Source organism: Aphanomyces invadans (genome assembly GCF_000520115.1).
Source record: "Aphanomyces invadans strain NJM9701 unplaced genomic scaffold supercont1.13, whole genome shotgun sequence".
In the NCBI taxonomy this organism is placed as follows: domain Eukaryota; phylum Oomycota; class Saprolegniomycetes; order Saprolegniales; family Verrucalvaceae; genus Aphanomyces; species Aphanomyces invadans.
This window is the reverse complement of record NW_008580158.1, coordinates 297,645-322,731: the sequence shown is the minus strand read 5'-3', so window position 1 is coordinate 322,731 and position 25,087 is coordinate 297,645. Positions and strand designations below refer to the sequence as shown.

General features: G+C 55.2%; 10 protein-coding genes across 12 annotated transcripts; 6 read left to right on the top strand and 4 right to left on the bottom strand.

Moving 5' to 3' along the window:
• Nucleotides 1-181: 181 nt before the first annotated feature.
• On the top strand, nt 182-1,770 carry H310_07076 (succinate dehydrogenase [ubiquinone] iron-sulfur subunit, mitochondrial). The gene is made up of 3 exons (XM_008872364.1): nt 182-312; nt 390-547; nt 598-1,770. Exons 1-3 carry the CDS (start codon nt 205-207, stop codon nt 1,142-1,144), a joined length of 813 nt encoding a protein of 270 aa, XP_008870586.1. The 5' UTR covers nt 182-204; the 3' UTR covers nt 1,145-1,770.
• H310_07075 (hypothetical protein) lies at nt 1,360-5,881 on the bottom strand (the record flags this gene model as incomplete). Its single annotated transcript, XM_008872363.1, has 9 exons — nt 1,360-1,695; nt 1,757-3,532; nt 3,590-3,721; nt 3,777-4,079; nt 4,123-4,378; nt 4,431-4,999; nt 5,088-5,208; nt 5,268-5,752; nt 5,807-5,881. 9 exons carry the CDS (start codon nt 5,879-5,881, stop codon nt 1,360-1,362), a joined length of 4,053 nt encoding a protein of 1,350 aa, XP_008870585.1.
• A 138-nt stretch (nt 5,882-6,019) lies between these two features.
• H310_07074 (hypothetical protein) lies at nt 6,020-6,488 on the bottom strand. The gene has a single exon (XM_008872362.1). It carries the CDS (start codon nt 6,349-6,351, stop codon nt 6,028-6,030), a length of 324 nt encoding a protein of 107 aa, XP_008870584.1. The 5' UTR covers nt 6,352-6,488; the 3' UTR covers nt 6,020-6,027.
• Nucleotides 6,489-7,520: 1,032 nt separating this feature from the next.
• Nucleotides 7,521-9,211, top strand: H310_07073 (hypothetical protein). The gene is made up of 3 exons (XM_008872361.1): nt 7,521-8,253; nt 8,322-8,633; nt 8,716-9,211. Exons 1-3 carry the CDS (start codon nt 7,558-7,560, stop codon nt 9,169-9,171), a joined length of 1,464 nt encoding a protein of 487 aa, XP_008870583.1. The 5' UTR covers nt 7,521-7,557; the 3' UTR covers nt 9,172-9,211.
• Nucleotides 9,212-9,944: 733 nt separating this feature from the next.
• On the top strand, nt 9,945-11,953 carry H310_07072 (hypothetical protein). The gene is made up of 5 exons (XM_008872360.1): nt 9,945-10,641; nt 10,689-10,994; nt 11,041-11,181; nt 11,230-11,438; nt 11,482-11,953. The coding sequence occupies exons 1-5, from the start codon at nt 10,009-10,011 to the stop codon at nt 11,678-11,680; spliced, it is 1,488 nt and encodes a 495-aa protein (XP_008870582.1). The 5' UTR covers nt 9,945-10,008; the 3' UTR covers nt 11,681-11,953.
• On the bottom strand, nt 11,691-14,599 carry H310_07071. Of its 2 annotated transcripts, XM_008872358.1 has the most exons (10): nt 14,401-14,599; nt 13,983-14,326; nt 13,813-13,928; nt 13,710-13,758; nt 13,050-13,662; nt 12,935-12,991; nt 12,713-12,852; nt 12,207-12,653; nt 12,051-12,107; nt 11,691-11,967 (listed from the first exon to the last, which is right to left on the bottom strand). In XM_008872358.1, the coding sequence occupies exons 1-8, from the start codon at nt 14,573-14,575 to the stop codon at nt 12,258-12,260; spliced, it is 1,890 nt and encodes a 629-aa protein (XP_008870580.1). In that variant the 5' UTR covers nt 14,576-14,599; the 3' UTR covers nt 11,691-11,967; nt 12,051-12,107; nt 12,207-12,257. The 2 variants fall into 2 exon arrangements, with proteins under 2 accessions (XP_008870580.1, XP_008870581.1); XM_008872359.1 differs by lacking the exon at nt 11,691-11,967 and having other exon boundaries at nt 12,025-12,107.
• Nucleotides 14,600-15,194: 595 nt separating this feature from the next.
• Nucleotides 15,195-18,145, top strand: H310_07070 (hypothetical protein). Its single transcript, XM_008872357.1, has 8 exons — nt 15,195-15,280; nt 15,337-15,845; nt 15,891-15,959; nt 16,069-16,219; nt 16,309-16,462; nt 16,515-16,878; nt 16,945-17,163; nt 17,253-18,145. Exons 2-8 carry the CDS (start codon nt 15,342-15,344, stop codon nt 17,832-17,834), a joined length of 2,043 nt encoding a protein of 680 aa, XP_008870579.1. The 5' UTR covers nt 15,195-15,280; nt 15,337-15,341; the 3' UTR covers nt 17,835-18,145.
• Nucleotides 18,146-18,211: 66 nt separating this feature from the next.
• Nucleotides 18,212-21,439, top strand: H310_07069 (hypothetical protein). Its single transcript, XM_008872356.1, has 3 exons — nt 18,212-19,187; nt 19,235-20,764; nt 20,808-21,439. The coding sequence occupies exons 1-3, from the start codon at nt 18,244-18,246 to the stop codon at nt 21,298-21,300; spliced, it is 2,967 nt and encodes a 988-aa protein (XP_008870578.1). The 5' UTR covers nt 18,212-18,243; the 3' UTR covers nt 21,301-21,439.
• On the bottom strand, nt 18,223-23,840 carry H310_07068 (hypothetical protein). The gene is made up of 9 exons (XM_008872355.1): nt 23,560-23,840; nt 23,435-23,510; nt 23,292-23,387; nt 22,827-23,240; nt 22,626-22,774; nt 22,500-22,551; nt 22,149-22,379; nt 22,042-22,083; nt 18,223-21,995 (listed from the first exon to the last, which is right to left on the bottom strand). The coding sequence occupies exons 1-9, from the start codon at nt 23,811-23,813 to the stop codon at nt 21,339-21,341; spliced, it is 1,971 nt and encodes a 656-aa protein (XP_008870577.1). The 5' UTR covers nt 23,814-23,840; the 3' UTR covers nt 18,223-21,338.
• Nucleotides 23,841-23,999: 159 nt separating this feature from the next.
• Nucleotides 24,000-25,077, top strand: H310_07067. Of its 2 annotated transcripts, none has more exons than XM_008872354.1 (2): nt 24,000-24,647; nt 24,749-25,077. In XM_008872354.1, exons 1-2 carry the CDS (start codon nt 24,098-24,100, stop codon nt 24,850-24,852), a joined length of 654 nt encoding a protein of 217 aa, XP_008870576.1. In that variant the 5' UTR covers nt 24,000-24,097; the 3' UTR covers nt 24,853-25,077. The 2 variants fall into 2 exon arrangements, with proteins under 2 accessions (XP_008870576.1, XP_008870575.1); XM_008872353.1 differs by having other exon boundaries at nt 24,000-24,694.
• Nucleotides 25,078-25,087: the final 10 nt, after the last annotated feature.

Sequence of the window (25,087 nt, the reverse complement as noted above, 5' to 3'; positions counted from 1 at the left end):
ATGAAATTGCTGGAAATCCAGTGATTGGTCCAGTTGCATTCTCGGCTGGAGTGAATAGCCGAATGCTCCGAAGTCGAGAACGTACTTATTAAGATCAAATATCGTACTTAAGAGGGGTTAATGTGGGTTTTGACGGGAGGTTATCCGGATAACTTCCTGCCACATCGTCAGGGATTGGGTGTGAATTTGTGGCAGTCAGCTAAAATGCTCCAACGCACTGCCGCCCGTGCCGTCCGCGCCGCCGCTCCTTCTGGCCTCCGTGCCTTGTCGACGGCTCCGTCAGACTTGAAGCTTCAGGCATCGACGACCAAGGTAGTGCTACGACGTGTGCAAAAGATACAACTGTGCCTGATCGAGTGATTATTGCGTTCTCACACCATGATCTGCAGAACGTCAAGTACTTCAAGATTTACCGCTGGGACCCGGAGTCCAAGGACAAGCCGTACTTGTGCACGTACCCCGTGGACTTGAACGAATGCGGCCCCATGGTGCTGGATGCGTTAATCAAAATTAAGAACGAGCAAGACCCCACCTTGACCTTCCGCCGGTTGTCATTGCCATTCTTCGATGCCCGTAAGCTGACATCAAATGCTGTAGCTCGTGCCGTGAAGGTATCTGCGGGTCGTGTGCGATGAACATTGACGGTGGTAACACGTTGGCGTGCTTGAGTCCCATCGACAAGAAGAAGGACACGACCAAGATCTACCCATTGCCGCACATGTATGTCATCCGCGATTTGGTCCCCGACATGAACAACTTTTACGCGCAATACAAGTCCATCAAGCCGTGGTTGCAATCCGACGTGGTCAAGTCGGACAACGCCGAATACCTGCAGTCGAAGGAGGACCGCAAGAAGCTTGACGGCATGTACGAATGCATCTTGTGCGCGTGCTGCAGCACGTCGTGCCCGAGTTACTGGTGGAACCCTGACAAGTACCTTGGCCCTGCCGTGCTCATGCAAGCGTTCCGTTGGATCGAAGACTCGCGCGACACCAAGACGCTCGAGCGTTTGGAAAGCCTCAACGACGCGTACAAGCTGTACCGGTGCCACACCATCATGAACTGCACCAAGACGTGCCCCAAGCATCTGAACCCTGCCAAGGCGATCGGCAAGATCAAGAAGAAGTTGGCTGTGCTGCATTAAGTTCCGACAACACTCGGAGAATATCCTGACCCCTGCGATGAGATCTTGTTCCGCGCGTAATACACTTTAACACTACCAAGAACTGACTCGGTTTGACATTCGCTGTACACCAGACCTCGATGTATAAAAAGCTCTTTGGACCGGTCTCGGATCGAAAGATCCACTTGGTCGTTGCTTCGATGGACGGCGAGACAGCAAGATGCCGCCATGGTGAATCATTGCGGTTGTTCGTTCAGGAGGTCGGCCACGAGCTCGTAGTGTGCCTCCCGCAGTCGGTTGAAGAGCGATTCGTAGGTGCTCCAGGTCAACCTCGGCTGAATTTGAAGCCGAAGCAGTTCGTCGCCAGTTGTGATCGCGTTCAGCTGGTACGTGCTGACATGATGGAGCACGATCAAATGGAGGAACACGACGGCTTCGACGCCATGAAGACATGCCAGTGTGACAAACCCCATGATTTCTCCCCAGTTGAGGACGTTCCAAAAGCACGCGTGCTGCCACCGCAGGACGAGGCTTAGGACAGGGCACTCCAAACGACGCAATGCCAGCGCAATCTACGCAGGAGGCCACGCCAGTCGAAGGCACCATGACACAGAAGTTGAAGAGCGTACGTACGTGTGGAAAATCGAGATGGAGAATCATTTCGACCGCCGCCGCGACGCGAACCATCGGCGTGTTGATGGTTGTGGTCGCTCGTAGTTGCAGAGGCCACACATACATGGAGTTTGCACTGCTATGCAACGCCGTGAAAAATGCCAAGACTTCTGTGTCGAGCTTGCGCTCGGACAGCATGGTGACGCAAGTCCAGACAAATGGGTCGGCAGCGTTGTCCCCGAACGCTTGGAAGACTTTTCGAAGCAGCGTGCTGCATCCAACCGCGTTTTCCAAATTTTCACTGGATTGACTGAACGCTTTCGTCCACGAGTTGGCCCAGTGCAGCGTAGAGGCATTGGTTTGGCCCGCTGACGTCTTGGTAGGTGGACAAGAGGACCTGTCCTGCCTCCATCGACTTTTCCCGGTGCACACAATGGCCCACAGAATGTCTCCAAACCACTTCGTATATTCCGGTGTGGACGTCGACATGCACTCGCTGTCAAAGCACGCGAGGAAGCGCCAGAACGAGTCATTCACATGGTCGACAAAGTCCAAGTACGACGTGGTAGCATCAATCGAGCCGAGCACTTGCTGCATGCATTGATGGAGGGAAGAGGTTGCAGATGGAGACAATGACGTCGGAGGTCGACGCACTTGACCAGACGGTAGCGAGTCCATGGACGTCACTCGCTTGCATTCCAAGGCGCCGCCAACATTTGCTACGAACTGCCGCACACTGTGTATCATCCAACTGGACGGGTCCAAGATGCACACCGCGTTCGCAGAGTCGGCCACACAATCGCACGTGCAGTTTAGGACGCCAAGGTACTTGTTTGAAACGACTTGGCATCCTCGGAACGACGTTGCGCTGGTGTCGAAGCAATACACGGACGTCAAGTACTGCAGAATGCCGTCGAGCGATGCATTACTGTCGACATTGCCCTCTTCATCCGATGGACATGTCGTGATGTCACCGATAGAAAAAGTTGCAGTGGCTGCATACGGCGTGGAACAGAGCCTTCGGAAATGCCACCACTCGTGTACAGGGACCCGCAGATGGAAGGGGCATTCGACAAGCGAGCCGTAGACTGCATCCAACCCGTGAACGTCCTCTCGAATGACGTTGATGGCATTTCGCCAAACCGATTGTCGACGACAAGACTCTAGCCACGCTGTCGCGACGGCTGGAACGTTGGCCAATTGGCAGATTCCAAACAGAGACCGATGGGACGGCAGAGGTTCCCACAGGCTCTCGAGTGGCAAGACGTCGAACAAGAGGTCGTGATAATAGAGCAGACCCACGGCAGTTGCGCATAGATTGGACACAACAGTCGCGCGGGAAGCGTTGCCATTGACCTGTGCAATCTGCGCTCGCAACGCTGGCTGGAACGGTGCGAATTTGTGAAAATGAACTATCCACCATGAGGAGTGGGCGCTGCAGCGTGCAACGGCGTGGACAATTTGAGTTGAACACCACGGCGCGCAGACTAAAGTCGCCATGCGCTCGCACGATGCTTTGGACGGCGGCAGGGCCGTGACGGCGTCGATTAGCAAGGGAAGGATAATCTCCTTGATGTTGCTCAAGATGCGTGCATCTTTTGCGACGTTGGTGTCGTTGGCCTGGCACGGCATTCGAGGGATCAAGTGTGCCACGAATTGGACGAGTAGGGACTTTGCAGGCTCAACGAGAAACGCAGAGATGTTGTTAGCCACCTCGTAGGGAAATCGAAACTCGCCGAAGTCTCGAGGTAGGAGCGGAGCCGACTCGCCAGTTTCGGACAAGACCGCCGTGAGGACCTAGAGTTGGCTCCAGGTACGTCATGACAGAACGACACCTCGTCAAGAAAACATTACGTCGAATAGCACGAGGTAGATATCGTAGTTGTGCATCGACTTGACGAGGGATGCGACGAGCGAAGCACACGACGTTGGGATGGCTGGCGCATTGGTCCACACGTCAGCTGTCCATCCTTCAACGACAGACATCTATGCGTCGGCCAGTTAGCTCCAAGTCCGTGACGGTTGGAGGAAAGGTTCCCACCAAGATGACATGTAAGCAAACGACGTCATGTGGCACGGACAACTTGTTCACAGCGTCTGGTTGAGACAGAGTTGGTGAATTGTTGGATGGGCCTTTTACTTGATAGATCAAGTTGTTGGTGGCTTCGTCGGCCTCAAGTTGCGAGTTCGTCGGTTGTTCGTGGGTGGATGGTGGAGGCATGGCCACCGAGTTCGGTCTTTTGGATTGCTTGGCAGGGGGCTCCATGAACGGGTTCGTGACCACTACAGGGAAGCTCTGTCGAACGGTTGAAAATGGAAGAAGCGTCAGGAGCATGTGGGTTGTCTGCGCAGATCGAGGTCAGATACGAAGACGGTGGAACCCAAACCTGAACCAGCATGCGACGGTGGAGCTCGTCGTAGATGTGAGGGGATGCTTCCTGATGTTTCGGGGCTCCGTGCGCAACAGATTTGGCACTGCGACGTCGGCTCAGGTTGTGCGGCTGGATCTGGGACTCGATTTTTCGCCACAAGCCCATCGTCTCGTGTGCAAATACGAGCCGTGCGACTACGTGCGTGACCAGTCCACTCTGTACAACAACCCGCAGCCACTGTTCTTTCAACGGACTGCGCAAATGCCATTGCCTATACAGGCAAAGAATATTTCGTGGTTGACGATGGGATGGCGCGGGCAAACTCTGCATACGTGAACCAGTGGCTCGAGGCGTCCATGTAGGCGAGCAAACTCGATGGGGGCAAAGGTTTGGAGCTTTCTTCTGACGGGACGGCTGCTGCAGCACCACCGTGGCCAGTTGTGATGGCAGGTGCCGTGTCGTCGACAGAAAACGCCAGGAATTGACACGCGGACAGCATGACGTTCGTGCGCAGTTCATTTGGGACGTAGATCCACGTAGCTGGCAAGAGCTGCAGGAACGCAAACACGAGGCGGCAGACGTTCAAGAGAGGCACCTGGTGATGGCGTTGCTGTTTGTCGGCATGGTGATGAGGTGGGTGTTGATGAGCGGGTGGTGGGGACGGCTCCAGGGACTGCTTACGCAGACACAAGTGAGCCTGTGGCAGTGCCAACAACGTCGCGATCAAGTCGACAAACAGCGAGCATTGAATGGAACAGTCGTCGACGACATGGACGACCTTCCAGAAAAACACGAGGGCACGGTCGCAACTGTCGCTGTGGAAAAACATCGGAACGAGCGCGATACAGAACAAAAAGAAGCCATCCGCCTGAACAATGCAGTCGGGTGATGTCTATGCCGTAGAGCCCTGTGAGACCTTGGAGTAGAAAGGGGAGAGCATTCGAAGCGACAAATGACGACATTTGGAGATGAGGACTCACATGCTCCAGTTCACGGAGTACGTCGGCGCGAGACACCGCGGTGAATGCTTGCTTCATTTTATCGATGATCGGGCTCAGGGAGAACGCTGCCGCCCTGTCGTCCCCCGGAGCGATGGCGTCGCTGTGGAATGTGTCCAGATGAAAATGCACATGTACTATACAGAGCCACAAAGCACTTACCCCCACTCGTCGTCGCCAAGGTTGTCTAAGTTGAAGACTTGTGCGTCGCAGCACAGCTTGGGTTGCTGTCCGGACTGCTGCTTTGTCTCTGCGGTGACGTTGATGACGTCGTTTGCGCTATCCGTGAACAGTTGCTGAAGATCTGCCCCAGACTTCACGTGCTTCTGGATGTACTCCATGATGCTTCGAACGTCGGCAGACACTTTATCGGATAGCTGTCGTTGAACTTTGACAAATCCGACGGGATTCTTGGCGAGTATGTCGTCCACAAATGCGTCCAACGGACTGTCGCCGTCGTTGGAAGGCAAGAGCATCCACGTTGGATCTTCCTGCATCGCTAGTTCGACGGCGTCTTCGATGGTGGACGACATGTTGTCGCGAACGAGATCTTTCATACGCGTCACGAGAGAGAGCTTCCAGAACGTGGGATTGGACGAGTTCATGTTTTGCAGTGACTTTCGCAACCTCACGAGGGCGTCGTCCACCTATGGGAGGTCTCCTCGTTCATGCATGTGCAGAAGAGTGTCACGACGGCGTACTGTTTCGTGGTCTTCGAGTGCGATCTCGTCTGGGAGTTGCCTCAAGAAGAGTCCGACGGCTTGCTTGACGTCCATGATGGCGTTCTGCAGTCGGGACACGGATCTGCCCCGATTCCTGTGCGCGCGAGATCGATTTTGAACGGTTTCAAAATAATACAACCTTAAACTTGAGTCTACTATGGGAACCTGAATTTTAAATAAACCTGCTGCATCGCGGAAGATCACACGACCTTTCGCGACGTGCCACCAGGGCGAAGATCGCCGTTCGCCACCCCTATCGCCTTGGCAAGCCTGCTCCGTGGTTGACCAGAATGCACCTTGCCAGCCGATAGCCCGTCGCGCGGTGACCAACACCACCGACTTCCTGAACTCTCGCTGTCGAAGACTTGGTCGCGCTCGCGTCCAAGACCGTCCAATGCGTCGGAAGGGATACACAGCTGGCCCGACATGGGTGTGGAGGAATTCCACGCGACTTCTCCGTCAAGATGACTAATCCATGGAGCAGAACGTTCCCAAGTTGACATATCCTGAGCTGTCGGGTCCATGTATCAGAGCGTCGCAAGTGGACGGCCACGTCGAGCGCGTGGCTTTCGTCATCAAGGCTGCTCTGATTCACCTGGGATTACGGCTCACATCTATCACTCGACCTCGAGAGTTTGCGCGTATCTGTGAGCACTTCAGCGCATCTCGCACCGTCCACACTGTCGCTGTGCACGCAGGAACATGCCCCCCCTGAGCTAGGGACACAAGCAGAACGAACACGACCCGCTCCACTGTATCGATTGCGGCCGCAGTGCACCCAGGCGCGCCTCCATCTCGTTGCTTCTGACCAGGATATCCATCGCCCTCCTGCGCGTAATGTCGTACGCTGGGCTTCCTACACATCCTCTATGCTCACCACAGAGGCCGTGGCGCTACACCTCGCCCCATGTGTTTGTGGGCGGCGCTTGCAGTAGGCCTCGAGCGAGCCCCAGCGCCCTCTTTTGGACAACGCACGATCCTCAAGCATGCACGACAGCCACAGAGAGGCCGCCACCTGGCGCACCCATCGCGCTTGGCGGCGCCAGGAGGTGGCTGCCACTTCAAGTTGCGCTTTCGATTGGGCGAGATGACGCAGGGCGACGCACGTGGATTTTTCAGCATCGATCTCCCAAACTTGATAAAACGCACGTCAAATGCCCATCCAAGGGCATGGAGGGGTGCCACGGGGCAATCGCAGTTGGCCATCCGTCGCATGGACGTCCTCAAGCGTTTGGTCCACCTTCCGCCGTTTCGTTGAGGTGCACAACATGTGAGCGTTGTACATGGGGTGTGTTCTTGTTCGTGCACGGGCCGAAGCGCGGGGTGGGATTTCGGCGAATTTCGAGTCGTAGGACAATCGACGACCCCAGCACATGTTTTTGTCTTGAACACGAAGTAAGCTGAACAAGGCATCGTCGCAGATGGCCCATGGCACGCCTGCTCGGGCACAGATTGCAACCCTTGTGTTCGGCAGTCGTTACCCTTTGCTGGGGGGCTCCATGCCGCTTGTGTCCTTAAAATAGATCACGTGTACTGCTACGGCCGCGTACTAAAACGTATAAAACGCAATTTTAGTATTGCACCGGCGCGATTCACTGGATGTTTGTATGGTCGGGCCAAATTCTACAGTACGTTTATTGATTCTGAGAGGTTTCTCGAGGCTTCGCCACGCGACCGTCGTAGATTCTTTTTCTCTTCCTCGCATCCATCACCCGACGCCATCGTCGCACATGTCGTTTTCGTTCCACGCAGGCAACATGAGCGACGTCGACATGATGTTCGACGTGGACCCGGTCCCGTTCTGCGACATCGACATCAGCAGCCCTGACTCGGACCTTGACCGACACGACCTCGACATGCTCATCAACCCAGCACACCTCCACGCGATCAGCGGTCCCGACATTTTTCAGTCGGCCCATCACCATCCACAGCTCCATCAGCACCAACAGCATTCCCACCATCACATGGGCATGGCGCCGCCGTCTGCACCGGTGTTTGGTGGTCTGACATCGTCTCGGTCGACGAATGAAGCAATCAAAGTTGAAACGTCCCGACACATGCCGTCGGCCGCGAATAACGGATATCGTAGCAAAGGGGTGGTCTCCCCGCCCAGTTCGGAAACGTCGCGATCGCATCATTTTCAAACGGATGAAGAACTCCTTGCTCAACCTGTCGGCAATCTCACGGAAGAAGAGAAAAAACTACGTCGACGCGCGCAAGTGGCCAAGAGTGCCCGCAAACACCGCAAAGGTGTCAAAGAAGAGCTGGAAATGCTGCGGCAACAAGTCAAGTATTTACAAGAACAAATGGCGTTGAAATGCGCCGTTGTTGAGGAAGATGATGTTGCCCGAAAGCGCAAGAAGGCCGAAAATGGTGGCACGTCGCCTACTGCCACTACCGTCATGTCCACTACTTCGACCTCCCCGGTAGGTTGCATGCATGATCTTGAGCGCTGTCTCGTACATTTGCTCACATTGGTGATTGTCATACTTAGCAAACTTCCTTCCATCATATTTACTCGCACCTCAACTCCAACGTCGACGACCGGCGACTGGCTCTGATCAACCTCGCCGATCGTACCATGATTCATGCTGTCTCAATGGTGATGGCAGACCAGACACGGGAATTCCCATACTTCGATGTGTCGCTGAACAACCGCGGCCCCGACATGCAGTTCCAACTCGTGCGCGGCAAGATCATTCCTGGAGTCGACCATCGCACACTGACGTTGGCATGCTGGAACTCGGTGCTGGACTTTTCGTTTGACATTCAGAGACGATCGCTGAAGGGGCTCGTCGAGTATGAGGTGAGATTCTTCATTGTGTGTCGGTGGGCCGTGATGGCGCTTGAGGAATCGTCGAGTTTGTCTTGACAACGTGTGTGTGTAGAAAATCATGAACTTGGACGACGACACAAGGTATGGCCGCATCAAGATCCCCATCCTCAAGTCGAGCAAGAAGGACAAGCAGCTGATCTTCATGGAGTCGCTCTTCCTTGTGCGCCGCAAGATTTATGACAACCACTCGGTGATCATGTGGAGCTCAATTGACAGCGACGACTTGTTTCCCGAAAAAGGAGACGGCAACACGCTGCGCAATGTGGAAATGGGCTGTGCTGTCCTCGATGACAAGACGATGCCGAACGGCGAAAAACGCACAATCATGCGATGTGTGGTTCGGTCAATGCCACCCGTTCGCGCCCTCGCCGAACCCCGCGGCAAAATCAGCGAAGCGTTCCTGACTACGTGGTGTCGATGCTCGGACTTTTTCGACGACGTGACACGAATGGAGCTGCAGAAGTTTGCCGCACGACAAAGCTCCACGACGACCATCCAACGTCAGTAGGATATAACTTGATTATTATTACCACCACCTCGCCCTTCCATCGTTCGATTCCACCACGCGACAACGCATCGTCCAGGTATCCTCATCAGTCCCATTTTCCACGGACGACTCGAATTGTGCACATGCTTGACTGCAGAATGAATTCGTCTGATTGGTTGATTTTCAATCGAGCTACCCTATATCGTCCTTGTTTCTGGACTTTTGCAGGACCAACACAACATCAATTGCGTGATGTACAGAAATAGCAAGTGTTGTTTGGCTGCTGCAAACACATTTTTCTCCTGATTCAGTACACTGTTGATGTGATTGGTTGAAATATTTATCATGTGCTGAAAAAGAATGGCATGTTCAACACTATTTGCAGGGATTCGCATGTGATAGCGTATACATTTGGTGGTCAATAGCAGGTGCCGTATACGTCATATGCGTGGGCCGATGACACCTCGTGGGCGACGGCCGATTTCGCTGCATGCTGAAACGCCAGGTCGGACCGCCACTCCTCGTGCGATCTCTGTGTCCTCGTTATGTCTCCTTGACCTAGAACGGCATAGCTATCGCTCGCCACGCCGCGACGTCGCGATCGGTGCCAATGCAATAAAATGCCGAGATTTAATCGTGTATACAAATCCCATGTGATAAAAACAAAGTTGACGCCTCCGCATTCGTAAACCGGCGATTTCCTCCAAACGTAGACGTAAACGGAAGCGGGGTAGGGGACGTTGGATATTAACCAATCAAATGGCGAGAACATACTGTAGTGCTCCAAGAATTGACGCCGCCGTTCGCCATCATCAGGTCAGCAACCCACTTCCCGAAGAAGCGGCGGACCGCGCGTCGATGCAGTACGAATACAAGCCCCACGACGCACGACAGTCGCCTTCCATGATGCAGGATCCCACGTCACACCCGCCTACACACTCGTTCCTTTCGACCAACGCGGCGATGAATCGCTCACTCCCGTCAATCCACCTCCCGCCGTTGTCAAGTTTGCGGCCGTCAACCGGGAACAACGTGCACTCGGCATCACAACAGCAATCGTCCCCGCCGGCTTCGTACTACGCAGATAGCTCGACTCCAGTGGCCCGGACGTCTCCGACATACGGGTTGCCGCCGCGACCGATATACCCATATACGGCATCCCCACCGTCACCTAAAACGTACGAGACCGCGGTGCTCATGAGCTCGGCACTTCATCCACATTCAGCGGTACCGAATGACCTGGCGGCCGTCGCGAGTTCTCCATCTTCGTCCCCCGACGAGGACGAAAACGCCATGTCGAGTGAAGTGAAAAAAGTACGTCGCAGGGAACAGATTGCGCGAAGCGCGCGGCGCCACCGTTCCAAGCAGAAGGAGGAACTCGGAGCACTGCGGCACCAAGTGCTTGTACTTCAAACGGACCTGGAGCGGCTGCGGGCAACGCACAAGTCGGTGCATCCGAACGGAAACGACTTTACCGAGTGGGAAGAGAAGGTACAACCTACCACGTCGTACTGGATATAAATCCCATTTCGACACAGGCGCTGGCCCAGCGACGAAAGCGCAAAAAGGCGGAAGACGACAACGAGTTTCTGCGCGCCAAGCTCAAAGAGCAATCGATCTGCACGGAGCGAGTGCGGGACATGTGGATCAAGTCGCCGTTGCTGACGTTTCCCATGCCTCCCAACGGCACATACAACGACAGGTCGCATACCTTCAATCGACTGACGGGCGACGCCGCCGCGCGCACCGCCACGCTCAACCAGATCGCCGAAGTCCGCATGGACTTGGCCTACGAATTCGTCATGCGGGAGACGCATGCGTTCCCGAGCATCCCCGGGCACTTGGTACGGCCAATATCGACATCGTGGCGGCATCCTCAACTGTCAACAGGACATCAAGTTGAACGGCACTGGGCCAGACATTGACATCAAGCTCATTCGCGTGTGTGAAATCGACGGGTTTGACCACCACCAAGTCGTCGAGGCCCTCGTGCATTCGGTGCTCAACATCCAGAAAGATGCCGATTCGGCGGTACGACTCGACGGATGCCATGGCCTTGTCAACGTGATGCGGATGTAGAAACTATTTATGGTGGACTCGTGCACACGGTATGGGCGCGCGGCGGTTCCGCTCTACATCGAGCGGGCCAAGTACTTCATGGAGTCACTATTTGTGATCCGCCATCAATCGAGCGCCGAGTTGGGCGTTGTGTCGTGGGACTCCATCGATGACGACGACTTGTACCCGCTCGAGGCGGAAACGACGATTCGAAATGCCGAAGTTGGCAGGTGCGATGGCACGAAACGTCGAGCGCGGCTAACGTGACTGTAGTGTTCTCCTCAACACGAATTTTCGACCCGACGGGTCCAAGTACACGATCCTCCGCAGCGTGTTTCACTCGCACCCACCCGTCCGCAACCTGGCCAAACCCAAGAGCAAAATCAACGAGGCGTTCTTGATGCTCTTTTGCCGGCGCGCCGAAGCGTTGGAAAAACAAATGCGACAAAAACTGTCGGCGCACCTCTACTAAATTTGCGTGACCTCATTCATGGAGTATCGATGGATGGGGACACTTGCTTGAAAAGTGGAAATCCTGTCGGGGCATTTCCGTTGTGCCTGGTGCATTGCTATCCCACTCGCGCCTCGTGGAGTTCAGCCAAACCTACCACTACCCGAAGGGAGGACGGCGTTGTAGACAACTAGCGATGTATTCATCCATCATGTGATCGTGCCAGGTGTTGTTCACTTCACCGGGTGTGTGAATTGGAGCATGCAGATTGGGCGTACGGAGTCTGCCCCTTTCAGCATCCCCCGGTTCTAACCATGATTGAATCAGCGGCAGGGTTCTCGTGGCGGCGGATAACTCAACACTCAACGCAGCAGCAATTCATTCATGATACCTTTCTCCACAAGGAGGTGGGGCTTAGCAGCTCAGCGTTGGATGCAGTGCTTTAAATCTGCCGAACGAGTTAGCATGAAGTGGAAGAAGCACAAGGTTTTCCAAGACCGTCGACGGACATTTGGATACACCAGCAATTGAGCAAATACACACGAACCTGAGCACTTGAGTGAGCAGATCCGACTTTTGAAGGATGCACCATTGTGCATCAATTGGCGGCATTCACTCTTTGCACAATTGTCGTAATCCAGGCAAATACACTCGGATTCTTGCGGCGGTGTTGGCGCATGTACCCTCCCAAATTCATCGGCGTCTGCGTTTCTAGCAGCCACGTGCGGAGGTCGCTCACCGTTAGAGCGGACGCGGCGACCGTTTGGACAAACTGATCGATGCGATGCGCAAGGTTTGAGTTGCCAAACGTGTAGTAATGCATCGGGCGGCGGTGGGCAGATGCCGCCAGCCATTGGAGGACAAACTTGAGCTCCACGTCGCCATGAAACACGCCACAACCCCAGTTTCCTGTCGCAACCGGCCGCCGCGACTCGTTTTCATCTGGCAATGGCTGAAACCCGACTGTTGCCTTGCCCAGTTCTCTTTGGATGTCCTGCGCGAATTGTCCAAACCACATAAACCCCGTCCGCTAACACAGTCGGTCGAACGTACTTCTGGGCGGTACTGGTGCCATGCATTGTTGCGGTAGTACTTGTTGGCGTCAATACCAACGATGATCGTGTCGCGAACTCCATTCGAATTGACGGGCACGGTGTCTTGAACGTCGCCGGCATAGGCAAACGTGGACCCGTCTACAAGCAATTCATAATCTCATTGGAAAAACCCGAAGCACAATGCTGCGTCGAAAGAGTGCTTGGAACAAGACGAACGTACATCCAGTGTAGGCAGCGTATTGCTCAGTGCCGTGGATTACAAAGCATTCATTCGAATCTACCAAGCGATGCCGCTGTCGTCGTGAGATTCAAGAAGGGAAACTTGGAGATCGTACCGAGTACTTCGGTGAGTACGCAAGCGACGATGCACTCCGGGTTGATGACAAAGCGAATCTCTTCCTGGACACAACCGTGACCCAACACGCCCCCGCCAGCGTACTTGTTGGCAAAATCCACTTGCAACGCCCCAGCATGATTTTCAATCGCGCCGTCAGCATGAACTTGCACCGACGCCCACGCTTCACTGGAAGGGTTCCCGTCACGGGTTGCGTTGAGGACATAACGAGAGTACGTCACTCTTTGTTGGTTGTACGCAGCAGCACCGGGTGCCGCGTTGTCTGCGGCGACGCGATCAAAGTAATGCAGCACCGTCACGAGCTTTTGCACCATGGTCAAGTCGGTGTCTTCTGCGGTCCACGACGGTGGCGTTGGCGGCGCAAACAACTCGAAAAACTGAAAATGATTGAACGAATCGGATGCATCGGAAAATGTGCACAAGAACGCGTGAACGAGCAAGCACGCCGCTTGGCGCTTCGTCAACTCGACAGTGGCGACGGATTGTTTGGTCAAGAGACGAAGGGGGCATGTGAACAGGTGCGGGAGGGCCACAGCCAAGTCCATCATGTATGGCAGCGTAACTCCAAAGAACAACGACGTGTCGATGTAGTCCTATGCACTCGCTATCGTGAGCTGGATGACGGAACCGACGACAGTACTTCAAGTGCACGACGGAGGCAGCGCAGAGGTGTTGTTCGTCCTGTGATACTACATCCCAAGCGCCATCAGCGTTCGATGATGAAGATCATGATGGTTTAGTACAAGTGGATGGTTTGCTCCAGCGCGTCCATATCTGGAATCGGCCGGGTGAGGAGGGCGACAATGTATGGCCACCGGGGGATAGAGTCGCAGAAAACGCTGGTGGGTACACACGGCAGCTGCCGCCACAACGCAAAGATGAATGAAGACGTGAAAGGTATGGGAGGCATTACCTCGACATGAATCGCAGCATCGAACGTGTCCTGGAACGTCGCAGGATACGCCAGTAGTGCTAGAGTCGAGCTGGAAGGGAACAGCGGCGGATGGAAGAGCATGCTTTTCTCGTGTGGAATGCTGCCGGTTGCATGCACACGCTCGAGCCAATGGAGCGTCACGTACGTTGCAGAGCCATTCGTGAGCGGCGAGACTGGAAACCAGTACCCTGTCACGACATGCGAGCACGTGGTGAATCGTCGAAGGTTGCGACTGCCACCATCACTATTGTCTCCGTTTTCCATGCGTCCTCCGTGCAGATGCACGATTGTCTTGACTTTGTATTCTTCTACTTTCGACAATCCTTTGCCCACCTTGATGTTAGTATGGGAAGAACGCCGACAGCCCTCGCGACGACTTCGAGGATATGCAACGTACCAAGACAGGTAAACGTCCACCCCAAGAACAAAGATAGCGCGGAATTTGCACCACTCTTCACTTCGTCCATGCCAGTGGTTACTTTCTGGGGTCGCTTCTTGAAGAAGTCGAGCTTGTTTGGCACGTTCGCCGCGACGGCTTTGGGTGTGTGGCGCTTTCGCTTAACTCGTTTCATTGTGAAAAGAACGCGGATTTCCAGGGATGGTAATTCCATCTTCTGATTGGCTAAAATATAAGAGGTATCACGCTTTGATTGGCTCGATCGTGTCATTCGGACCTGTGCTTGGATTTGAACCCACGGGCACATGGGAAGATAAGCTCAGCACAGACGCAATGCCGTCCAGGACAGCGAGCACAGGCTCTCGAGGCGTGTCCACAATTCACAAGCTAGCAGCTCGTTCGCCAAGCCAGCATGAGCCAGTGGAGTTGGAGTCGTCGCTGATCTTTCGTGTGTGCCTTGAAGCAACACATCATGCCGTCGTCCTCCCAACGATGTGGTGTCAAGGATACGACGTGCGTGGACGAGACAGATCGGAGGTTCGATCGTGTGTGTGAGTCTTATCGCGATAGAGTGCACGGAAGGTCATTCGCTGGACGAAAAAGAAGCGGCGACGAGCGGCTGGCACCAGAGATGAGATGCCCGCGGCGGTGCAATGAATACACTGTATTTAGGCGTTCGAGTTTAACGCGCCCCATGATGGCATACAAATGACAAGCTTCATCGGCGGTGGCCGAAAAAACGCATAAAACGCACTCTTGCACTATTCGGTATAGCACATGTCCATTACAAATCGGCAGGACTTACTCACTCCTGGCCCAGAGTGACGCAGAAGTGCCCACCCACCGCTGGTAACCATCATCGCCCGCACATCTCTAGCAGGTAAGACCGCCGACGCTCGATGAGGAGGGCGTGGCTTGACTCGTGACTCGGCGCAGAGACGATGGCGCTTGGATTCGGCATAAGTAGCAACAAACTCGGCGGCGACTCGACCGCTGGGGCTACAACGGCCGCCGTCGCCACGTCGATCGAAAGCAGAACTGGCAAGTTCTTTCGAGGGATGCTGGGGAGCAGCAAAAGCTCCAAGAAGATCACGACGCATTCGTTGTCGGTGACGTCGTCATTTGCCAAATCGACATCGTCGGTTTCTGACGAAGAAGGCGACCTCGAGCGCAGCGGGTATTCCGCAGACCATCACAACCACAACAAGCACATCAACGGGAGCAAAAAAACGAGCTTGATCTCGACCTTCCAGGAGAACGTCGACGACCGGCACGACTCAGACTTTTACGCCCCCACGAGCAAAAGCGGCGTCCTCGTCAAGCAGGCCAACCATCTGAAGAACTGGAAAAAGCGATTCATGGTGCTGCGCGGGCAATCCATGTTTTATTATGTGTCTGGTACGACGAGCGAAGAGACGTACCCCCGTGGCGTGATCTCGTTGTCGGTAAGGTGCTCACCTCCTCGATCTCGGTTGACGTGGGGACCTCAGGGCGTCGACGTGCATCCGCTGGACGTGTCCAAATTCAAGAAGCAGTTTTGTTTTGAAATCTCGCATCCGGTACGGCTGTTGTTTTCGAAATGGATTTAAAATCCAGGCCTCGTCGATTGTTTCGTGCTGTCGCCCACGTTTTGAAATCCTTTTGAAATCATCATTCCCGTTGCACTAGAACTACCGATCGCTGTACATGGTCGCCAAGAACGACGCCGACTTGGTGCAATGGATGAGCAGCATCAAGAGCGCATCCCTTCCTGTGCGGGACGGCATTGCCGACATCCGAGAGTCCAAGGAACAGCTCTTTCAACTCCCCCCTCTCGAAGGTATGTGCCGTCCACTTCGTGGCGCATGCTTCCACGATGTCCCATTCCTTTCTATGTTCCATTGTTCATGTCGAAGCTCCAACATGTAGACGTTCCAGCGTTTGAACGTGTGTACTATTGCCGAAAGAAGATGGCGTTTTGTCGACCAGGGTACCGCGGGTTGTCGGAAAAGGAAAAGTACGAGCTGCGTGAGCGCCAGATCAAGATGATGCAGGACATCCACAACTACTGCGATTCGTACCCGTACGTCCATCGCGATGGCGTGCGTGCTCTCACCGACCCAATTGTCGCACAGCACGCTCATGTCGGACCCGAGTCTGTACAAAGAATTGCTGCACATGACGTCGTCGTTTTTGTTTCGGCCATTTCCGCGGCTACCGGCGCAGGACCAGAACGCGGTGTTCTTTGAAGAAGCGCCGGAAAACAACGACACAGGCAACACGCCGTTCACAATCCAGGACCTCATGTCCGACACGTTGTCGGCCGAGGACCAAGAGTGGAGTGTACTGAGCACGTGCTACGATATCCTTGTCCGTGCGATCGAGTACATCGACCAGCTCGACAAACAAGTGCGCAAGGACTTTTTCACGCCGCGATTTGTGTCCCAACTCGTCGGGCTATTCAAGTCGCCGTCGTATAAGGAGCGCCAGCTTCTCAAGGTACGTTCGACTGTGCGTTCTGGTCGCGTGCGACGTTGACCCGTTGTCTGAATCGCATCGCTCTAGACGGTGCTCCATCGCTTGTACTATAAATTGACCCAGCGACGAGCCCTCATTCGAAAAGAGATTGCGCACGTCTTTTATGAATACGTGTACGAGTCGTCCAACTACTACGGGGTCACGGAGCTCCTCGAGATTCTCGGGAGCATCATCAATGGGTTTGCTTGCCCGATCAAGGACGAGCATGTCGTGCTGCTGGAAAAGTCGCTCGTCCCGTTGCACTCGGTACGATATTTGTCATCTTGGACCGCCCTCCGTCTGTGCCGCAAACGTCGGTCGGTCCTTGTCCCAGCACGCTCTGACCCTTTGTCTAGACTCAAGCGTACACGTCGTACCACCAGCAGCTCATGTACTGCATGATCCAGTTTGTGTCGAAGGACCACGTGCTGTACACGCCGATTGCCCGTGGCGTCCTCCGGTACTGGCCGGTCGGGAACGCGTACAAGGAGATTGTGTTTTTGATTGTCCTGGAAGAATTGTTTGAGTACGTGCTGGCCGAGTCGGACTTGGCCCCGGTCGCGCGGCAAATGGGTCGTCGCCTCGGCAAGTGCATGAGCAGCATCCAGCAACAAGTCGCTGACCGTGCGCTCGCGTGCTGGAACTCGCCCGCGTGTGTCCGCGTCATGAACACGTACGAGAAAGTCGGCCAGGACATGTTTGACATCATTCGGCCCAACCTCGTCGCGACCATGCTGTCGCACTGGAACGTTTTGACACAGCAAAAGGCCCGCGCTGCGTACAAGACGTACTACAATATGGGATATGAAAAAGCGGGCAACGCCCTCGACAGTGTCACCAACCACAACACAGACAGCTGCGACGACGACCAGATCAACTCGGGCGGCTCGATCGCGCTGCCGGATCAAGGCAGCGTGGACGAAGGCGGTGTCATGTGAACCTAATAACGCAAAATGTGACGTGTTGTAAGTGGACTTCACGGGTGCCAAGGAATGGACGTTGCAGCCTGCATGTCCAACACCAACGCGCGGACGAGCTCTCAACACACTCGTCACGATGCATCTTCACGTGAAGATGTCGTCGTTCGGCTGTGCGTTTGGAGCGGCATCCATTGGCATGGGAAGATCCACTTGGCGGCGTCACAGGGCGCCACGTCAGTCGTGTCGAAGTGAAAACGTGTACTTGTCCAATCAGATTCGAGGACACATGCGAAAACGTATCATTGTTGAAAAAATGTTGGATTTTGCTCGATTGTTTTGATACTTTTGCCTTGTCGAGTATCCGGATAACGTCGTCCCCATATTTCGAGAGCCACAAACATCTCAATTCGTCAGCAACTCGAACGCGATGGTCGGTTTCGGACGTGTGTCGGCGTGGCTCGCGGTAGCGCTCGCAATCGCGGCTTTGTCGTCGTCCGTCGGTGCCGTAGATCGAAGCAAGTTCCGTCGCTGTGACCAAGCTGCGTTTTGTGCGTCGCAGCGCCAATCTCCAGGCAACATCGACAGTACAACATATTCGTTTGTCGCAAAACCTGACTCCACGACGCCGTCTGTGTACTACTTTTCACTTGTGCCATCGACGGCCACGAAACCGCTGCATGCATCGTTGAGTTTCCTTGAATCTGGCGCCGTGCGTTTGCGCACTTCGGAAGTCCCGTTTGACGGCGAGTTGTTTGCTTCGCACAATGCAGAGAACGACATCTCCAAGCCACGGTGGCAACCCAAAGACGTGCTCGTGGACACGACACACTCGTCGTTTGACCGTATCACGTCGTCCCCTCTCACTTCCATCGCTGCGGAGGACGTCGCGTTTCAATCGACGTCGGCGAGCAGCACGCAGACGTTGGTCGTGCTTCGCGGCAAACCCAAGGCGTTCGCGATGGAAGTGTACGTAAATGGAGAGCTGGTCGTGTCCACCAACACCCGGGGGAAACTTCATTACGACGCGCGCAAAAACAAGAGCGACAACAGCAGTGCCGACACTGCGGCAGACACCCCTGCCGAAGTTGACGTCCATGGCGGCAAGAAAATCGTTGATTACGGGGAAGATGGGCTTGCCATCTACGCCGATGGGACGCACCAAGTCAAGGGCGAAGCGGAGGACGTCCCCGCCGCAACAACGGACGACTCGTCCGCGTGGCAGGAGTCGTTTGGCGGCCACACGGACCACAAAAAGTTTGGATCGACGGCGGTCGGTCTGGACGTCCATTTCCACGGGTCGGATCGGTACTTGTACGGCATCCCCGAGCACGCGACGGATTTCGTGTTGAAGGACACGTTGGCTCCGGACAAGTAAGTGCTTCGCCACATCTCCGATCGTTCTCTAAGCATCCTACTAGCTCGCCTGTGACGGACCCATACCGTTTGTATAACTTGGACGTGTTCGAGTACGAGTTGAACGAGCCGATGGCGTTGTACGGCCACATTCCCATGATGATGGCGGCGAGTCCTGCCAACACTGTTGGTGTGTTTTGGTACAACCCGTCGGAAACGTTTGTCGACATTGCGACCCCATCTTTGACGCAGAAATCGACGCACTGGATGAGCGAGAGTGGGTGGATCGACTTGTTTGTCCTGCCAGGCCCGACGCCGGCCGCCGTGGCGAACCAGTTCACAACGCTCACGGGGCGGGCGTCGCTGCCCCCCGTGTTTGCGCTCGGGTACCACCAATGCCGATGGAACTACAAGAACGAATTGGACGTATCCCGCGTCAACGAAGGTTTTGATACGCACGTCATTCCGTACGATGTCCTGTGGCTCGACATTGAGCACACGGATGGAAAGCGATACTTTACGTGGGACAAGCATGCGTTTCCGACCCCGCTCGACATGCAAGCGTCTCTGTCGGCGGTCGGCCGCAAGATGGTGACCATCGTGGACCCGCACATGAAGCGGGACTCGAACTACGCCGTCCACACCGATGCGCAGACGCAACAAGTTTATATCACGGACGAACACGGCAACGAGTTTGACGGGTGGTGCTGGCCCGGTAGCTCTTCGTACGTCGATTTCACGTCGGCCAAGGCGCGACGGTGGTGGGCGTCCCAATTCCGCCTGGACAAGTACGTTGGGAGCTCCCTCGACTTGTACACGTGGAACGACATGAACGAGCCGAGTGTGTTCAACGGGCCGGAAGTCAGCATGCGCAAGAGTTGCCTCAGTCGCGCCGGCGTCGAGCACCGCGAGTGGCACAACTTGTACGGGTACTACATGCAGCGCGCGACGATGGAAGGCCAACTGGTTCGCCAGCTCCAACCATCCGACATTCCTGCCTCTGATGACGCCCCGATTCCCCTGTCTGCCGCAGTTGAACGACCATTTGTGTTGAGTCGGGCATTCTTTGCCGGGAGCCAGCGGTATGGTGCGATCTGGACTGGGGACAACAAGGCCGACTGGGGCCATCTGAATTACGCGACCAAGATGCTGCTCAGTATGAGCGTCGCGTCGCTCACGTTTGTCGGCGCTGACGTCGGAGGCTTCTTCGGCAACCCGGATGCCGAGCTTGTGACCCGATGGAGCCAAGCCGCGACGTACCAGCCGTTCTTCCGCGGCCATGCCCATCACGACTCGGACCGCCGCGAGCCGTGGGTGTTTGGCGAACCCCACACCGGTCGCATCCGGCAAGCCATTCGCCGTCGCTATGTCATTCTGCCCTATTTGTACACGGTGTTCCATACGTGCAGCGTGTCGGGGCTGCCGGTGATGCGGCCGTTGTGGATGGAGTTCACAAGGGATGCCGAGTCGTTTAGTGTGGAAGACTCGTTCTTGCTAGGTGGGGACATCCTCGTGCATCCGATCACGTCGGCGGGCATGACGTCGGCCAACGTTTATCTTCCCGGCACGGACGTGTGGTATAACATCCACGAAAGGTACGGTGCTTGTCGGCGAGAGAAAATGTAAATGCGTGTGTAGCTACAAGCGCGTTGCGGGCGGGGCCACGCACTCGGTGGCGGCGCCGATCGACTACATTCCAGTGTTTCAACGCGGCGGCAGCATCCTGCCCCAGCGCTGGCGCGTCCGCCGCAGCTCGGCACTCATGCGCCGCGACCCGTACACACTGGTCGTGGCCCTCAACCACGCCAAGACTGCCACGGGCGAGCTGTACATCGACGACGAGCACACGTTTGCATTCGAGACGGACAAAAAATTCTCCCAAGTGCAGTTTACATTTGACCACGGCACACTCACGTCCCGCGTCATCTCGAATGGATATCTGTCGGATGTCACAGTGGAGCGCATTGTGGTTGTGGGGATGCAAAAGCCAGCGACCAAGGCGACATTGACCAGCGGCAACGAGCACACGGTCACGGAGTTGGAAACCGCGTACGACTCGATTGAAGACGCATTGACGATTCGCAAGCCCAATGTCGGCGCGACGGCTGAATGGTCCATCCAAATTGAGTAAGGGAGCGCTGTAGTCGAGACGAGCGTGACCACAAGCATTCAAGATGTTGGTGGACTTTTCTTGCTGCACCGCTTGTGCTGGGTAAACCCTGCCTTCCGAGCAATCAATTCGGTTTTGAATTTAGTCTTTTCCGCTTCGAGTTGATCGAGGAGTTGCCAAGGCACAGCGGCCGATCGGGGACCGGGCTTGTCCTCGCTCGGCCCCCTTGTCGGCGACTTGGCGTGTGGCTTCGTGGGAGCGACAGCGGCACGTGGGGCGGCGGTGGAGTCGCCTTTGGCGGGGGAACGCGGTGGACTCGATGCCATCGTGGTTAACATGGAATCCTGGGGAGGCAGTCTAGCGGGGGAGGTGCAGCCCTGAACCATTTGGTGGACGGCTGCATGTGTGGATGAGAATCGGTGGAGGAGAGGGGCAAACATGTCCGTGGCTTGAGCCAACTGGGACTGAACTGTTACGAGCTTGACTTGGTCTGTGAGATTCGCGATGGCGTGCGTTGTCGAGTCGGACGTCGGCGCGGAGCCGGCCAAGAGGTTTGTGTTGCCCATGCAAAATGTAGTGTCCACGCGTGGCGCGGGCCGATGTACCTGCACTTTACCCGACTTGGTGAAAACCTTGACAGTCCACTTGCGCCGCTGGTCGGCAACGCGACGGCGAAACTCTTCTTCTCGCACTTGAGCTTGGTGGTGCATCTCCCTCTGATGGCGTCGTAGTTGGTCATGGTGCCATCGAGCGTGTGCTTACCGTCCAGTAGTCGATATACTCTTCTGTGCGCCACTTCACAAGCTACACACCACACCAAGGATCGAGGTCAATGTTTCGCACTGCAGCGCAGAAACATGGCGACGAACTTGGTTCTTGCGAAATGTCGCGCGTGCTAGCCGCTCGCGGTGCGTGTTCAGCGTCGCGAGATCGAGCTTGAACGTGTAACCGAGACCAAAGACTGCGTCCAGCTTGGCGTTCGTGATCCGACGCCGTTGCTTTGCCATCTTGTCTTCCATTTCACTCAGCCAGCCGTCCGTGATTGCACGCGGGGACATCCTGGCCTTTTGGTCCGACATGTCGATGTAGATGCTCTCCATCTGCACACACGAGAAAATGAAAACGTTTATCGTGACGAGTAGAGCGCATCAAGGATAGTCCCGTAGAGTGGCATGAAGGCAACCACAGCATCGATCGACATGCATCACACGCGCACGTACATCGTTAACCTTGATATGAAGGCGGTGGAGCTCGCCTTCCAGTTCGACGACCCTACAGTGTTAGTGGAGACTTGAGTCCGCCGTTGGTGTCGGCAACATCGTGTGGGAGCTTGAATCATGTCGTACTTGGTTTCGAGGCTGGACTTGTCCAAGCGGCGCTGGAGTTTGTCAAGATGCGTAGTCTGCCATGCAATCTCAGCGTCGAGAACGTCCATCACGACCTTGCGATTGTGCGTTTCTCGGTCTCGCATCATACTTTCAACGCGCGCACGTGCCTACGACACCATTCAATAACCTCCCAACCTGTTGTGAACCCGAAACAAGTACCAAAGTGCCGCGAAACAGTCGCTGCATCGCGATGGCAGCGGCATGGTACCGCTGACTTTGGTCCTGCGTGCGCTTTTGGGAGAGGAACCGTCGCATGTGGGATTGAATCGTCGTGGCCTTGACGCCAAGCCATTTTCGGTCGGACAACTTTCGACTATGGTAGCCGCGCCAGAGGCATTGAATGCGTTCGGCGGCCAGGTCGTTCCGTGCGGCTCGTGCCCGCCGTCGACCGCAATGCCCACGCGTCCATTTCTGAATCACGTTTACGTTGTACGTCTCCCATGCGAGTTGTGTCTGGAAAACGCGGCGGGTCAAGTGTCCTCTGTACACGGCCTGGATCTTGGCGACGAAGCGCAATCGGGACAGGTTCCACAGTCGAACCAGCTTGCGGCAGAGGACCCCTCGGATGTGGCGCTGCGAAGATGATTGGGATGAGAGATGGCAGGAGATGTGAGCAATGAATACTTGAATTGTGATGGCGGCCTTGACCGCAGCGAAGTAGCGTTGCAAGAAACTCCGCGCACTGTACCGGCGCCATGCTCGCTGGACACACTGGGCACTCTGTACAAAATTTATCCGTGGGATTTGTGTCTTTGACAGCGATGAACCTTTTGATAGCGATGTTCGAGGGATATTAGGTCGTCGACGATGCGTGGCCGTGGAGCTCTCTTAGCCCTACACAACCTGTGCGGAGATCAAGACATGCGAATCGAAAGAGAATGCGGATACGTACTTGACATGGCCGTGCTGCTTCTTCCGTCGTAAAAGCGATTGTAGTCGACGGTTCTCGATAATGTACGTGTTGTCCTTGCCAGGTTTCGCCGACTCGACGCGAACATCACCATCGATGTCTGTCTGAGGTCGTTGTGCTTCGCAGAACCAGAAACTGTCCAGGCGGTTCGCTTGCTCTTCCTTGGCTATCGTGGACTTTGCCTTGGCGCCGTAGATGAATGGAAGGTGGAATGTGACCTTGGCCTTTCCAACCATCGCCGCCGCGACGCTTGCTCGTGTGAGTCGATCTTGATTATACGGTTTCGAAGGACACAACGCATTAAATGTTACAGGTTCAACATACACAAAATCTAGTATTACTAGTAAAAACGTTGGTTCTATAGATCTATTGAATACAGTTAACAAGCTGAATTCCAAAATAAGCATTGTTGAATAGTACTCTGTAATCGCACTTCGATTGGTTATATCCCACCAATCCGCAAAGGTCGTATAATTCGGTGGTCAAGCATTGAGGAATTGTAGCCTTCCCTTCGACGAAGATGCTTCTCTCTCGAGCGCTGTCGCGGGCCCAAGGGTCCACGTGGATGCAGCTGCAGAAGCATGCTGCAATGTCTAGCACCTCGGCTGCTGCAACCACGACATCTGCTCCTGCTTTGGAGCTGAAGCCGTGGACGCCCGAATCGAAGCGCACGGGTCTCCTCGCAGTCAAGCAGGGATGCATGCACATCTACGACGACTGGGGCATGGCCCATCCTGTCACCGTGCTCCAGGTGGAAGAATGCCAAGTCACTCAAGTCAAAACCAAGGATGTGCACGGCTTTAGTTCAATCCAGCTCGGTGTCGGTCTCCGCAAGGAACGCAACGTAACGAAGCCCGTGTTGGGCCACCTCGCCAAAGCTGGTGTCCCCGCTAAGCGTGAATTGCATGAGTTCCGAGTCTCGGACGATGCTCTCATCCCTGCTGGCACCACGCTGAACGCGCTGCACTTTAGCCCCGGCCAATACGTCGACGTGTGCGGCAAGTCCAAGGGGAAGGGTTTCCAGGGTGTGATGAAGCGCCACAACTTTGCTGGGCAGCCTGCGTCGCACGGTAACTCGTTGGCCCATCGTGCTATGGGTTCTGCCGGTCAATGTCAAGTGCGTTGTCGCGTTTACATGCCTGATTCAGAGTCTTACAATTCGCCTGTGTAGGACCCCGGCAAAGTGTGGAAGGGCAAGAAGATGCCTGGGCGCATGGGGAACAAGCGCGTCACCCGCGACAACTTGTGGATTCTCAAGATCGACCCCCAACGTAACCTGCTGTACGTGAAAGGATCGGTCCCTGGCGCCCCCGGCGGCGTCGTTCGCGTCACGGACGCTCGCAAGAAAAAGTTTGACGAAGCGGCGACCCCGCCATTTCCAACCTTTGTCTTGGCCAAGGGCGAATCGTTGCCGCCGCCGACGCTCGCGCCCAAGGCCGAGGTGGATCCGTACAATTATGAAGAGCAGTAGACTAAGTAAAACCAGCACACCTTTGCCAATGTGGAGATT